General features: G+C 40.9%; 1 protein-coding gene across 45 annotated transcripts in view; it reads right to left on the reverse strand.

Moving 5' to 3' along the window:
* KCNMA1 (potassium calcium-activated channel subfamily M alpha 1) overlaps positions 1-16,600 on the reverse strand; it is a 764,605-nt gene that overhangs the window by 333,304 nt on the left and 414,701 nt on the right. Inside the window, exon 1 of one of the 45 annotated variants that reach the window (XM_054659734.2) lies at positions 10,655-11,877. The exons of the other annotated variants lie outside the window; for them this stretch is intronic. Within the exon in view, the coding sequence (XP_054515709.1) occupies positions 10,655-10,716 (62 nt within the window). The 5' untranslated portion in view covers positions 10,717-11,877. Of the gene's footprint in view, positions 1-10,654; positions 11,878-16,600 lie in introns of those variants that run through there. 45 annotated transcript variants of the gene reach the window in all.

Below are 16,600 nucleotides of genomic sequence, written 5' to 3' on the forward strand. Positions count from 1 at the left end.
GATTAAGTCTATGGTCAATACTAGTTTGCTAGTGTTTCCTTTATCAAACCATGCTTGTTATTAGCATCAGGCTGCTCCCACCTCACTTCCTATGTCTATATGATTTTTTTGTACTCACAAAAAGGATTTTCCTCTCTTGCATTCCAACACAAGGAGTTCCTTGACAATTTAATATTATATAATATATGCACCTGGAAAGATGTTTGACATCTAATTTTTGACTTACACTTAACCACATATTTCCGCTTTCATTTGAAGGCAAAATGGAACATTTTCTTGTCAATTTTTTTTTCTAGATTATGTGAAGAAGAAATTAATAGTCTTGTCCCATGTTAATCTAAAGCTCTTCTGATTACATACATTTAATAGAGGACTCTCCCTAAACAAACTTTAATTCCACACTTAAAGTATCTTTACAATGACAAAATTGTTCTGCATTCTATAGATATTGGAATATAACACATTGCATAATTTAGAGGTTAAGAAAATGGACTCTGGATTCAGACCAGGGGTTCAAACTCTAGTTCCTATTACTAACCATGTGGACATTGAAACCTTCTGAGGTGCTCTTTCTTCATCAAGCAAATAAAGAAAATCGTAGTAGTGCTACTAAGTAGAATAATAAGTTTGTAAAAGGCTTATCATGGCACTTTGCACCTAGTAAGTACTCAATAAATACAGAAGCTGCTTGTAGACCTAGAGAGAGCAAACTAGAACTAAGATCAGAATCCCCTAATGATAGCCAGGCAAGTCAGTACCTGACCTATTGAACATCTGGTAGAGATCCACTGAATGAACGGCTGCTACTGGTGACTAACTGCATGACAGCCTTTCCTTGTCTTCCTCGCTAATGTCTGTTCAGGTTGTGTGGCCCTTCCTATACTGATGTGATGTATTTTGTAGAATCCCTCTCCTTGAGCCTGTGATGGCCAAAATTGCGTGCATACCATAAATGCTTAACTAGGTAAAATGCCTTTGTAAGACTCTGATGTTAGTCCCTGCTCACAACTTTCTACCTCACTACAATCCACTTTAATCTTTGCATTGACATTTCTGTTTAGAAGAGCAAACCAGGAATGATGGCTCTGGGCTGAGAATCTGGAACGCAGATTATAACTGCTCAGCAAGTTCGCTTGCTTTGTGTAAACTGGCCGCACATCTTTTGTCCTCATTTGGAAAATAGCTTTGGCTGCTTGATATCGCCACATCTTCCATTTTACACATTCTCAGTTTCTGACAAGAAAAGTAGAGAGTGGAATGCCACACTGTTGCAAATCTGCGGATACGCATCAGCTTAACCTTATTTGTTCTGGTGGATTTTTGTAGATGAGAATGAATATTTGGGCTACAAACTTCCAGCTTGATTCCCTTCTCTTAGTTCCAATTTCCCAGGGTTTGTTTGCTCAAATGCCCAATGTAACAGCACTACTCTATTCTAGGGGCCACCTTCCACTGCTGTGGGTTGACCTCAACAGGCATTAAACCTGTATGCAGAGCCAGGCATGGTGGCACATGCTTATAATCCCGGCTCCTTGGAGGCTGAGGCGGGAAGATCACTTGAGCCCAGAAGTTTGAGACTGCAGTAAGTTATGATCACACAACTCCAGCCTGGGCAACATAGCAAGACCTTGTCTCTAAAAATAAATAATAAGTAAATAAAATGTTTTAAAAACCTGTGCGCAGAAATGAAAGCCCATGATAGAACAGCAAAAAAATCAAATGCAATCCTGGAGCTATGCAGAAACCAAAGGAGAGATGAATATGTCCAGATTAAAGTTCTTTAGCATCTACTGTCCATCTTATGGGATTCCAGAGACAAACATACAGTAGAAAAGCTCAAAATAAAATGGCTTTATTCTATATTTAAAACTACATTTTTTCCTTATTTGTGTTATTGCAGACTATTAGTTTTTCATGCACAGGCAAGAGCTAAACAAATACACTGATTCCCCAATGTGACCCTCTATAGCATCAAGACCTATTTTTATAGCAGTGTAAGTACATGCACCAGCTATTATGTGTTCTTATGAAGTAATCCTCATCCTGTCAACTGCTGTAAGATCCTGGGGAAGATGCTGAGCAATGCTGGTGTTCTATGGTTATGCAGTACTTGGCCAAGCTCAGTGGGTAATTTCTCCTAAGTATATATATGCTTAAATGGCACCTACCAATTATCTCTCTTTGGAAGAGTGCAAGTGTAGCATGCCCACTCTCCCAGATGTGTGCACATTCCCGCCTCCACAGAGCTGTCTCTTCGCCTCTCCTCTCTAGAAGCTCTGGGTTAGTCCTTTCTCTAGGCACAGAAGCAGCTGAGTGAACTCAGCCTAGGGGAGCTATCACTGTTCTTTTCTTACCTCTAGGAGTTACAACAGAGAAAACCTGTTCTCCAGAAAAAGACCACCGTCTACAATGTCTTCATAGGAAAAAAAAATGGTCACACCTGTGACACAGCCCCAATTGAATTCTTATAGGCACCTCAGATCAAAGCTACCCAATAACCTGAGGTAATGGAAAAGAAAAACAAAAGAGTATGACATTTATTCACGTACCAAATTCTTGGTTTCTCACCTATTAATTTTTGGTCTTGCAAATTTTGCTGGAACAGAACATGATAGAGTACTGGCTCTAAAGTTCTAGGTTCAGATAACAAACTCAAAAGGGGTTTAGGAAACTAACCCAAGGGAGAATCATAAATTTGAACCTTAACATGGACTCTGTTCTCCACATTAAAATATATTGTACTGCCTTTTTTCATATAACATATCAAAGAAACCAAGAGTTGGCTCTTCGAAAGAATATACAAGAATGCTAGACAGCTGGCCAGCTTAACAAAAAAAGAGAGAAGATTCAAATAAGTGCAATCAGAAATGACACAGATGACATTACAACTGATCCCACAGAATTACAAAAGATTCTCGAAGACTATTATGAATACCTCTATGCACACAAATTAGGAAATCTAGAGGAAATAGATAAATTCCTGGAAACACACAACCTCCCAAGATTGAACCAGGAAGAAAGTGAAAACCTGAACAGACCAATAACAAGCTCTGAAATGGAATCAGTAATTTAAAAAAACCTACCAACCAAAAAAAAAAAAAAAAAAGTTCTGGACCAGATGGCTTCATAACCAAATTCTACCAGATGTGCAAGGAACTGGTACCAATCCTACTGCAACTATGCCAAAACACTGAGGAGGAAGGGCTCCTCCCTGATGCATTCTATGAAGCCAGCATCATCTTTATACCAGAAGATGGCAGAGACACAACAAAAAAAGAAAAACATTAGGCCAATATCCCTGATGAACATAGATGCAAAAATCCTCAACAAAATACTGGCAAATCAAATCCAGTGGCACATCAAAAAGTTAATTCACCACAAACCAAGTAGGCTTTATCCCTGGGATGCAAGGTTGGTTCAGTATATGCAAATCAATAAACGCGATTAGCATTATAAACAGAATTAAAAGCAAAAACACATGATCATCTCAATAGCCTCAGAAAAAGATTTTGATTAAATCTAACATCCCTTCATGATAGAAACTCTGAAAAGAGTAAGCATCAAAGGAACATACCTCAAAATAATAAAAAACCATCTATGACAAACCCACAACCAACATTATACTGAATGGGCAAAGCTACAAGCATTCCCCTTGAGAAGAGGAACAAAGCAAAGACTCCCACTCTCATTACTCCTATTCAATATGGCATTGCAAGTCCTAGCCAGAGCAACCAGGCAAGAGAAAGAAAGAAAAGATAACCAAATAGGAAAAGAAGAAGTCAAACTACCTCTCTTCACTGATAATATTACTCTTTACTTAGAAAACCCTAAAGATTCTTATAAAAGGCTGTTATAACTGATCAATGATTTTAGCAAGGTTTCAGAATACAAAATCAATGTACAAAAATCAGTAGCATTTCTACACACCAACAACATCCGTGCTGAGAGTCAAATCAAGAACACAGTCCCATTGACAATAGCCACACAGAAAATAAAATACCTAGGAGCACAGCTAAAAAAGGAAGTGAAAGATCTCTATGTGGAGAACTACAAAACACTGCTGAAAGAAGTCAGAGACAACACAAATAAATGGAAAAACATTTCATGCTCATGGATAGGACGACTGAATATTGTTAAAATGGCCATACTACCTAAAGCAATTTACAGATTCAACACTATTCCTATCAAACTACCAATAATATTCTTCACAGAATTAGAAAAAACTATTCTAAAGTTCATATGACTCCATAAAAGAGCCTGAGTGGCCAAAGCAATTCTAAACAACAAAAACAAAAATAAAAAAACAAAGCTGGAGGCATCAAACTACCAACAAAGCTGGAGGCATCAAACTACCTGACTTCAAATATACTATAAGGCTACAGTAACCAAAACAGCATGGTATTGGTAAAAAAAAACAGACATATAGATCAGTGGGACTGAACAGAGAACACAGAAATAAAGCCGCACATCTAGAGCCATCTGATTTTCAACAAGGCTGACAAAAACGCGCAGTGGGGAAGGGACTCTCTATTAAATAAATGGTGTGGGTATAACTGGCTAACCATATGTAGAAGAATGAAACTGGACTCTTACCTTTCACCATGTACAAAAATTAACTCAAAATGGATTAAAGATTTAAATATAAGACCTCAAACTATAAAATCTTTGAAGAAAACCTAGGAAATACCCATCTCAACATCAGCCTTGCCAAAGAATTTTTTATTAAGTTCCTAAAAGCAACTATAACAAAAACAAAAATTGACAAGTGGGACCTAATTAAACTAAAGAGCTTCTGCACAGCAAAAGAAACTATCAACAAAGTAAAAAGACAACCTATAGAATGGGAGAAAATATCCGCAAACTATGCATCTGACAAAGGTCTAATAACTAGGATCTATAAGGAACTTTAAAAAATTGAAAAGCAAATAATCCCACTAAAAAATGGACAAAAGACATGAAATGACACTTCTCAAAAGAAGACATACAAGTGGCTAACAAACATGAAAAACTGCTCATCATCACTAATCATCAGAGAAATCCAAATTTAAACCACAATGAGATACCGTCTCACACCAGTTAGAATGGCTATTACTAAAAAATCAAAAAACAACAGATGCTGGCAAGGCTGTGGAGAAAAGGGAATGCTTACACACTGTTGGTGGGAATGTAAATGTGTTCAGCCAATGTGGAAAGCAGTTTGGAAATTTCTCAAAACACTTAAATCAGAGCTACCATTCAACCCAACAATCCCACTACTGGGTATATACCCAAAGGAAACTAGATAATTATACCAAAAAAACACATGCACCTACATGCTCATTGCCATGAAATTTCACAGTAGCAAATACACTGAATCAACCTAGGTGCCCATCAATGGTGGACTAAATAAAGAAAATGTGGTACATACACATCATGGAATATTAAAAAGCCATAAAAAAGAGTGAAATCAAGTCTTTTGTGGTAACGGGAATGGAGCTGGAGGCCATAATCCTAAGCAAATTAACACAGAAACAGAAAACCAAACACTGCATGTTCTCACTTATAAGTGGGAGCTGAGCACTGAGCACACATGGACATAAACATGGGAACAATATATACTATGGACTACTAGAGAGGGGAGGGAAAGGACCGTGGGTTGAAAAACTACCTATTGGGTACTATGCTCGCTACCTGGGTGCAATACATTCACATAACAAACCTGCATATGTACCCCCTGTATCTAAAATAAAAGCTGAAATTAAAAATATATATTTTTAAAAGTACTGTATGTATACTACTTTTAATTATGAAATGCCAATTTGTTATATTCTCTCTCTCTCCTTCTCTCCCTCCCCTGCTCAGTGTCTCTTGCTCTTTTCCCTCTCTTGCTGTCTTCTCTTCCCTCTTCCTCATTAAGCTGTATGGTTAAGGAAATGAGAGCAATCTCTGCTTCAAGGCACAGCCAAGAGGAATCAGCGCTCTTGACTTTGACATCTTCAATTCCTACTACCACACTTCGTCAGAGAAAAAAAATGACAGGAAACTTCTAGACAAGATGATTCCCTGCCATTATCCTTAAAGATCTATCCAAATCACATCATTCCTTTCACTTGCTAATTGGTTTCGTAAGCCTTCTTCCCTTCCTTATGTTTTCTATTCTTATTTTTGGGACAATTGCCGACGTATGCATAGTTCTGGATTTTTTTTTAAGTAATTTGTAGTTGACTATCGTTTATTTCTGCAATTGGTGTAATTAAATCTAATTACATAATCGGTGAAAGACTGAGTAATCACATAATTAGAATGTGCAATAATAACAGTTGAAATCCTATTGTTATGACGTGTAATGATACAATTATGATGTATAACATTCACAGGGTATTCTGCAACGAGCAAAAACGGCTCTAACCCTGCCTGAATGGAGCACAGCTAAAGTTGGAGACCTGGAAAGTAGCTTTCAGCACCTATACTTGGCCTTGCTCATCATCTTTATCCCCCTAATATAGCCTTTGACTTTTATACTCCACAGGAATCAAAGGCAGTAGGCGAGGTCTAAGGAAGGTCCTCATGAGGGCAGGAGCACTCACATCTCCAAGAACCAAATCACCAATACAATCAGCCCTTAGACAGAAAGGAGCAGCAAGAGATGGACTCACATTTCTGAAACAGTCACTCCTGCATGTCAGTTTTAAGTTTGAAACTGTAATCAGGAGACAAAAAGATAGGGTTGGAGAATGTCTGGTGATCACACAACACAATTACAAGTGGGCCTAGTGATTATGGCCTGGGACATAGCTCCCAGCTCTCAGTCTGCCCTCTCCACCCCAACTCCAGTCATCTTAATCACCAGGACACAGACCAACCACCAGAAGTGCTGGCCTCCCAGGTCCTTGCTCTGCTGATTGTCGGTGACCATTTCCTTTCCTCCACGCCACCCACCCACTCCCATGATCTTGCTCTGGACCCGAAGAAAGCAGCAACTATAGTGTTTCTGATATCTCGGCCTCAAACACCCCATTCATCAACAGCAACCTCTCATCCTTGTGCTCGCCTGTTCACGTGCTCCCCACTGGGACCCTTCCCCAACCTCAGAGAAATCTCCAAATTCTGGACACCTCCCCCAACATCCCACCCCTGGCCAGCCATCTGCTCCCTGCCCTGCCTTGCAACGCTCCTTGTCCAGCCTAATTCCCATAGTCCACCACTGTCATCACCCCTGGGCAGCACCCTCCTTCCATAACAGAAGCCCTCAGCCCTACTTCACACCAGCTCTGGAAAGCTGAAAGTTCCTGAATAAAACCACACAAGGGAAATGACTGGTTTCGCTTTAAATTCATGATCTCAAACTGCAAATTGACACTCCATACTGACTGGCAAACTGCTATTTTTCTTGAATTGGTTTGCTTTCCAATTTTCCAAGGCCACTATTTCACAGTTTTTCTTCTCTCCTCCAACCTCCCATGTTCTTTTCTGCACCATCAGGCTCAGTGGATGGCCTCGCCTCATCATGTCATTAAAAGTCACATAAAAGAATCAGGCCAGTTACACCTTTTTTCCTACCAGCAGCTCTCCAACACTGCGCTCACAGGCACCCAGCACATCCTCTGCCTCTTCATTCATAACACACCATGCCCTCCATAGACACTCTTTCAGCCCTGTACTGTCTAACTGTACTGTGTTGCTATAGCAAGCTCTCCCTTGCTGCTGGAGCTCTGCTGCCAAAATATAAGCTTGCTCAACTGTCCTCCATAGCCAACCACATTTCCAGAGACTACTGCAGGCTCCATCCTTTAGCCCACTTTGATCAGGCCCTCCCTCCACTCGCTAGATCTTCAATGTCAAAGAAACCAGCAACATCCCTGTCACAAACTCCACAGATGACCCTAGACCCTTACCTTCCCTCTGTCTCAACAGTGCTTGGCAATTGGCCACTCCCTCTGCCTGAAACCCTTTCCTCCCTAGGCTTCTGCCATCTCCTTGCCCTGTGTGTGCCCTTCCTCAGTTTCCCATCCAGCCTCCTCCTGCTTTACTCACCCTCTAAATGTTGGGCATCCTCTTGCCTTCACCTGGGGCACCTTCTCTCCTCTCCCTACACTCTTTCCCCAGATGGTACCATCAACTCACAGGCATTCAAAGTCATCTTTGTAATTTCCAAATGTAATATGATTCCTCTCTTCTGAGTTCTGGACTCAATTATCTACCCTGCTGTTTGACATCTTTTCTTTCGGGTGTCACAGACTTCTTAAACTGAACATATCCAAGATGGAAATCCTGATTTCTCCCCAGTGCAGCCCTTAGCCCCCAATGCAGCCCCTCCCTTCCCAGTAAATGCTACCACCAGCGACCTGTCATTGAAACCAAACACTAGAAGGCTAGGAGGACCCTGATTCCTCCTTCCATTCACTCCACATCCAATCCATCAGGGAGTCCTGTCCAAAATGTCTTTCTCCTCTTTAATTTCCCTACTTCACCACCCCACTAGATCAGGCCAGTGCCCTCTTCTGTTGGGATGGTCTTTTCTTTTATCTTCTGAACATGATTACAGATTGCACTTGTTTTGTTTTGTTTTGTTTTGTTTTGTCTGTCTTTTATTTTTGCTTTTTTTTTTTTTTGCCTGTCTCCTCCTCTAGACTGTGTTCCCTGATTACATTTATTGTTTTACTTATTTACAGTTTCCAGCATAGATCAGGTAATTAACTTTCATTAGATACATAAATAAATGACTATGGTGTTGGTGTCTATAATATGCAGACTATGAGCCTCATGGTAAACTTATAAGGGCCAAGATGAAAGCCAGGGCCAGAGCAGAGATAATAAACTTAGCTGAAAGCTACTCAAAAAGTTAAACATCAAGATACCATATCTTGATGTGCTATGAACTGGATTGCATTCCCCCAAAATTCATATGTTGAAGCCCCAGTCCCCAGTGTTATGGCATTTGGAGGTGGGGCCTTTGGGAGATAATTAGGTCTAATGAGGTCATCATAAGAGTGGGGCCTTATGATGAGATTAATGTCCTTGTAAGAACAGATACCAGTGAGCAGTGAGCTTGCCCCTCCCCCCCACCTGTCTCTCTCTCTCTCCTCTCTCCTCTCTCCTCTCTCTCTCTCTCTCTCTGCCGTGTGAGGACACAGCAAGAAGTTGGCCATCTGCAAGCCTGGAAGAGAGCCCTCACCAGAAATTGACCATGCTGTTGCCTTGATCTTAGACTTCTTAGCCTCTATTTCTATCTTGAAAACATCATGCTAATTGAAAGAAGGAAGTCACAAAAAGCCACATATTACAAAATTCAATTTATATGAAATGTCTAGAACAGGCAACTCTATAGAGACAGAAAGTAGATGTGTAGTTGCCTAGGGCTGAGAAGACTGGGGGACTGGGAGAAAGTGGAATGATTGCCAATTGATATAGGGTTTCTTTCTGGGGTGTTGAAAATTTTCTGGAATTAGATTGCAGTGATAGTTGCACAAATCTGTGACTATACTAGAAACCACTTTAAATGAGTGAATTCTATGGTATATAAAATATATTTCAATAAAACTATGAAGAAGAAGGGGGGAAGAGGAGAAGTGGGAAGGAAGGGTGAGAGAAGCGGGAGGAAGAGAAGGCGAACAGCAGCAGCTCAAGTTAGTTAACCTAGCTGAGTTAGTCTATGGAATCTAAGTTGCCACCAACAAAAAAGTAAGCCACTGCTTTATATGCCACCAAGAAAGAAAATATTTACCAATTATAGCCATAAGAAGTTATGAATGATGAGACACTTCCTGATTTTGGAGATTTTAAACTATGAAAAAATTGTATCTTAGAATTAGTAAAATACAGTATATGTAGCTGTTGTCAGATCTAGGTACCAGCTTCTGAAGGCTTCTAAATTTGAATTACTTCTTTAAAGATAATTTATTAACCATGAACTCATTCACTCATAAGAAAAAATTTTATCAAATGAGTATTATAAGCTGGATATTGACTTTATATATGGTTTTGACTCTGTGCACATCATTCATTTAATCTTCAACAACTACCCTTCAAGATAAACATTATATTCCTCACTTTATAGATAAGGGTGTGGGCTACAGAAAGGTCCCATAGTTCTTAAGTGGCACAGCCAGGATCCTAAGCCATGTCTCCAGGTCTCTGCTCTGTCCCTGTGTTATGAATGAACAGTTCAGATGCAGAAACCTTGTGAGCAAAAACTGAATTTTTGGCCAGGTGCGATCTTAATCGCTCACGCCTTTAATCCCAGCACTCTGGGAGGCTGAGGCAGGCAGATCACCTGAGGTCAGGAGATTGAGACCAGCTTGGCCAACATGATGAAATCCCATCTCTACTAAAAATACAAAAATTAGCTAGGCATGGTGGCAGGTGCCTGTGGTCCCACCTACTCAGGAGGCTGAGGCAGGAGAATCGCTTGAACCTAGAAGGTGGAGATTGCAGTGAGCTGAGATCATGCCACTGCACTCCAACCTGGGTGACTCTGTCTCAAAAAAAAAAAAAAAAAAAGAAACTAAACAAACAAACAAAAAAAAACTAAATTTTTTTCTAAGCCAAATGTTTCCTCTGTCAGCTTTAGAGATGTAGATACCCATCCATCCCATCATCTCAGGCCTTACTTCTCACATGGCCACCTTCTCCCAGCATCAACTGGTATGTATTAAAGGAATAGGAATTACAGTACATTTCTGGAGAATATTCTTGGCCACCCTGGAATTTCCTGCATTCAATATGTTGGTTTGCCATGAAGTCTCCAGGAGCTGCCGAATGAAAACATGGAGATAGAACAAAGACAGATAGAACAAAGGAGATAGGACACAGACAGAACAAAGTGGAAAATGAGAAACAAAAGGAGAAAAAAAGTGGTATGAAGTGCAGTTGCACCTCAATTTATGCTGCAGATGCTTTCTTGAAAATTATGTGTAGATCAAATTGATTTATGAACTAAACCCTATCATAAATTCAACAAAAACATTGTGATGGAAACTTTTGTAATCAGAAAAATTTATTTGTGCTGAGAATAGTTGATTCTCAGCCTCTCTTTTGAATTTACTTGTTATTCTTCTCAAGGGGAGCCTACCTGCACATAAAAGTTCGATAACCACCAGGGATTCTTGATGTGCAGGAATGTCATGAGACCAAAATGCTTTACAAAGGCTTAAAAATATAAACTATCTATGCCATTTATAATAGCCATTTCCATAATAATTTAAATATATATCTCAACATAATGGGAGGGTTGAGAGGATGCTTCTCAGGGATGGAATTCTAGGACCACTATTGAAGGAGATTATTTGCGTGGGGGGAAGTTCAGAGGAGATAAGTATCTCCCCTGGGTAACCAAAAGCCCTGAACCCTTCTCTCTTGACAGTTGAGAGGGAGGGAGAAGTTGAAGGAGTCCAGCACATCATTACCAAATGACCCCCATGGCCTCCTTGCAAATTACAACGTCACTAGCTCCCTGGTCTTCCATAGCCAAAGGTTACAAAATGGCCACCCATACAGGTTTTAAAAATCAAGTGTTACATTTCTTAAAATGGATTTGCAGAATTACTTGAATGAATAAAAGATCTGCAAGACATGCTCCATGTTTCCACTGGGGAATAACTCACTGGAGCTGGGGAGATGCTCCTGAAGACATGTCTCCTGGTCCCCACTACTTCTTAAGCCTTGCATCCAGCCTGGCTCCTGCAGGCATTTTCACTTGCAGCCCAGTAGAAGTCTCCTCCGAGCTAAGGGTCACCACCACACGACTCACCCAATCCCATGTAGAGCCCACAAATATCCATGATCCCAAGAGCGTCCTTTCTTTAATGTGGTCTCATTTCAAAATATATGAGACTGTTGGATTTATTTATTTACTTATTTATTTATTTATTTATTGAGACAGAGTCTCACTCCATCGACCAGGCTAGAGTGCAGTGGTGCAATCTCGGCTCACTGCAACCTCCGCTTCCTGGGTTCAAGTGATTCTCCTGCCTCAGCCTCACAGGTAGCTGGGATCACAGGTGCACGCCACCATATCCGGCTAATTTTTGTTTTTTGGGTAGAGATGGGATTTCATCATGTTGGCCAGGCTGATCTCAAACTGTTGACCTCAAGTGATCTGCCCACCTCGGCCTCCCAAAGTGCTGGGATTACAGGCATAAGCTACTACGCCTGGCCTTATTTGTTTTTTTATTTAATAAATATTTTAGAGCTAGCCCAAATTCTTTCAGATCCTCTGTTCTTGAAGTGCCCTCCTGGTTCATCTCGTCTAGTGACAAATATGACTCCATATCACCACTTTCCCAGAGAATCAGCACAGCAGCCATGCCTCCAGAGCTTTTGCTTCACAGACATGCTTAATAAATTCACTTTACCCTTTAGACCACAGGGCTTAGAAAGGAATGTTGTTTTTGTTGTTGTTGTTATTGTTCTGCTTTCCATCAGCTTAATACAATCGTGACGACATGCTTCTAAGAAGGATCCTAAGACATTCATTTCTTTGAAGCACTATTACCAGTGAGCTGACAACAAAAAGTTAATAGACATTGGACTCAGGCACTCAGGCTCACTCTGCTTAAACTAGCAGAGTGGGGCAGAAGAGAGACGTGTACATTCCATATCCATACCAGCCTGGGGTCTTGGGTTCTAAGAGGGGTGGTGGCTTTTGCCTGAGCCCTAAACCCAGCAGCTGCAGTTAGTGCCAAAGCTTATAAGGGTACAGAAAGTAAAGAAAGATCAGTGTTTTAAAGTCTCCACCCACCATATTTCTCAGCAACCTCAAATGTCCTTTGTTGTTGTTTTTCGTTTTGTTTTGTTTTTGAGATGGAGTTTTGCTCTGTCGCCCAGGCTGGAGTGCAGTGGCGCGATCTTGGCTCACTGCAAGCTCTGCCTCCCGGGTTCAAGCGATTCTCCTGCCTCAGCCTCCCGAGTAGCTGGGACTACAGGCACCCACCACCACACCTGGCTAATTTAGCAACCTCAAGTCTTAATCCATATAGGAACTGTAAGAAGACCACTGGTTTGTTTCTCATCACTAACATGGTAACTCATGATTGCCGAACACTGGCTGAGCAGCCATGCTCTGCCCAGTGGCATTGTTTTCTAAGCACTTAAGTGTATCTTCTCATTATCCTCATAAAATCCCCATTATCAGCTCCATTCTACAAGTGGAGACCTTGAAACTTAGAGAGCTTAAATAATAATAAAAACTAAAATTCATGAAGGGTGCCCTTCTAGCCCACTACACATACCAGGCACTGTTCTGAGTGTTTTTATCTGTTGACTCAATTAATCCTCATAACACCCTTTTTGTGTTACTATTTATGTTGTCTTCATATTACAAATGAAGAAACTGAGGCACAGGAAAGAGGTGAAATAAGATCACTTAGCTGGTGAGTAATTAGGCAGAACTTGAACTTGGGCAGCTTGACACCAAAGCTGTGCTTTTACTGCTAGGCTGATTTGCTCAAAGTCACACCACTGGTTAAGGCTGGAGTTTGAGTCTACTCCATGTGGTCAGAATCTAGAGCCACAGGGGCAGCCATGTGCTCTGTGGCCTGCTTAGATGTTCATGGGGTCAGATTTCCTCTGCAGTGGCTCCAACGGCTGGCAGCAGGGTCTGGGATGGATGTACTGCCTTTCTCAGAGCTAGGCTGGGAAAAACGTTTCCTTGTCATTTATTTTTTAAATGTCTGGAGATTTTAAAACTTCTAGGAGAAGAGATAAGTGATAAGAAGAAAATCTGGGTCGTTTTTGTGCATACAAAGGGGCCATTTTAATAGTGGTTTCAAGGGGTCTTTTCTAGACACAAGGGGAGGAGATTGTTTTAGTAGCCCTCTCTTCCTTTCCTGGGGAGTTTGAAACTATCTAGTTTTGAAATCTAAAAATCCCCAAGCTCTTGGCTCTGGTCCTTTTTACCCCCTTAGCCATATATTCCAGTTTCTGCTAAAAAAGTCTGCCTCAAGATATAAGTGACATCCAACTGCTGGGGCTGTTTTCTCTTTTCATAGAAACCAGAGCTTCTGGGGTTCTGAGATGTCTCTAGCCGGTCACTGACCTAACCATTAGCAACTGGGTTCTACAAATAATGCCCCTGGGGAACTCAGTAAAATTATCAATCGCTAGCCCCCACAGGTCTTAATAGAGAGTGGATAGGTGGAAGGTTTATAAATCAGGATGAGTCATTTGATTCACCAAGGGAAAAGATAAATAAACCAACACTCCAATTAATTTTAACCTGAAAAGAAGCTGCTAGTGAATGGTGCGTTAGCCAAGTCCGTAGGGTCTTAACAACCTTAATTATTCACAAATGCAAATTGCTTTTACTGCTTGCTAATTTCTTCACGTCTTCCATCCAGTTCCTCTTCCCCTCACCATCCTCCTCTCTCCTCACCCAGTCTCTTTATTCCTGAAGAGCCAAAAGGAAATTTCTGGAAATGACCTTCTAATCACTCAAGCTTTTTCTTTAAAAAAATTTAATGAATCTTCCCAAGACCCTAATTAGCTTAACCTGGGATCCAAGGACTGCCCTAGGCCTAAATAATCCATAGATGCGCTTCAGGGACCCCATGAGCTAGCTGAAATTATATGCAAAATTGTGGGGGTGGGTGCAAAAAAATCAGAAAGAATGAATAAGACCTACTATTTGATAGCACAAGAGGGTGACTATAGTCAATAGTAACTTAATTGTACATTTTAAAATTAACTGCAAGAGTGTAATTGGATTGTTTGCAACACAAACGATAAGTGCTCTAGGGGATGGATACCCCATTCTCCATGATGTGATTATTACATATTGAGTGCCTGTATCAAAACAGGTCATGTACGCCACAAATATATACACTTGCTATATACCCGCAAAAATTAAAAATTAAAAACAAACAAAAAATTGTGGGGGTAGGGTACTTCCTGGCTCCCTGCCCACCCAAGAGGTTCAATTTTCATCAAATTCTCAAGAAAGTCTATGTTCTCCCCAACCCCCTAAAACAGCATTAAGCATTAAAGGACTAGACTGTACCCACCTAAACACTGCATCACAAGGAATATTTATGATGCAGAGTGACAAAGCCCAGGCTTAGGAGCCAGACAGATGCAGGTTCAAATCCCAGCTCTGTCACTTACGAGCTGCATGAATTTAGACAAATGTCAAATTCTCTGAGCCTATTTCATCATCTGTAAAATGGTGATCATAATAACTCCTTCAGCACAGGATTATTGGGTGACTATACAAAATAATATAAGAAAGCACAAAGCATTTGTATATAGAAAGGGCAAAATGAAAATCCTCCCTACAAGAGAGAGAAAAAAGGCAGATCTAGGCTCAGGAGCAGAGACGCTGCTCTCCCATCTTTGGGAACTGCATTTCTGGCTTTGCTGAAGATGAAAGTCACTGTACTACAAAGACAATCAGATTGGGATCACCCCTGGGAAATCCATAAGAATCAGATTGGAAGAGCACTCTTTATGAACATCATATTAGATTATAAACCTTTTTATAGATCTTATAGTGACATGCCCAATCTGATTTAAAATAAGCCTCTAACCCTCTATTCTCCTACTGTCTCTACCTACTACTCCCAACATAATGTGATAAGCAAAGCCTAAACATTTCAATCATGTACAATGTGAAGTTGCACCACAGTAAGGGCACTGAAATGACCTCAGGAAGCCCGCATAGCCAGATGTCTGCAGTCCTTCTGCAAGATCCCAATATTTTCAGGTTCTACCTGGGTCAGTTCGCTGCTCTGGGGTAAATATCAATTAGAGGCTTCTAGATCCTTTGGCTGTTGGGACTTCCAGAACAGCATCAGTGACTTCAAAAACATCCTGAAGTCGATTAATCTGCTCCTGTTGTATGGGCTAGATTCCTGATTCCAGAGAACAGGCCAACAGAATGCAGGCCAAGAGGACCCCACCTTTGCATTTCTATTTCTCATGGCAAGGTTGCCTCACTCCCAGAAAAAAGAACTTTAGCTTTATTATCTGAGACAGGCAGAGGATTGAAGCTGATTGCCATTCTCTACATATCTGATTTTATATTATGATTGTATTGTGGGGCGTGCTACTGCAGAGTTTAACTGCATTGAAATCATTATATCATTTCTCTTTGGCTATAAAGAATTTTAATTTGGGGCTGGGCATGGTGGCTCACACATGTAATCTCAGCACTTTGGGAGGCTGAAGCAGGCAGATCACAAGGTCAGGAGTTCGAGACCAGCCTGGCCAACATGGTGAAACCCTGTCTCTACTAAAAATACAAAAACTTAACCGGGCGTGGTGGCAGGCACCTGTAGTCCCAGCTACTCGGGAGGCTGAGGCAGGAGAATTGCTTGAACCCAGGAGGCAGGGGTTGCAGTGCACTGAGATCATGCCATTGCACTCCAGCTCTGGGTGACAGAGCAAGTTTCCATCTCAGAAAAAAAAAAAGAATTTTAATTTGGAAGCCATTCATAGTGGTTGTAGTTTTTGCTCAGACCATGTTGTGACACACAGTGTATTGGCTTTTCAGATGACATTAACCCAGCCACCTGCTCATCTTGGTCCTGCTCAGTTAACCTGCACATCTGTATTTTTTGTCTTTAAAGTCTTTATTATCAACCTCACTCCCCAGCTATAAAAGCTGTTTTTCCCCCAAACAAGTTGA

This window comes from Pan troglodytes, chromosome 8 (genome assembly GCF_028858775.2).
Source record: "Pan troglodytes isolate AG18354 chromosome 8, NHGRI_mPanTro3-v2.0_pri, whole genome shotgun sequence".
In the NCBI taxonomy this organism is placed as follows: domain Eukaryota; kingdom Metazoa; phylum Chordata; class Mammalia; order Primates; family Hominidae; genus Pan; species Pan troglodytes.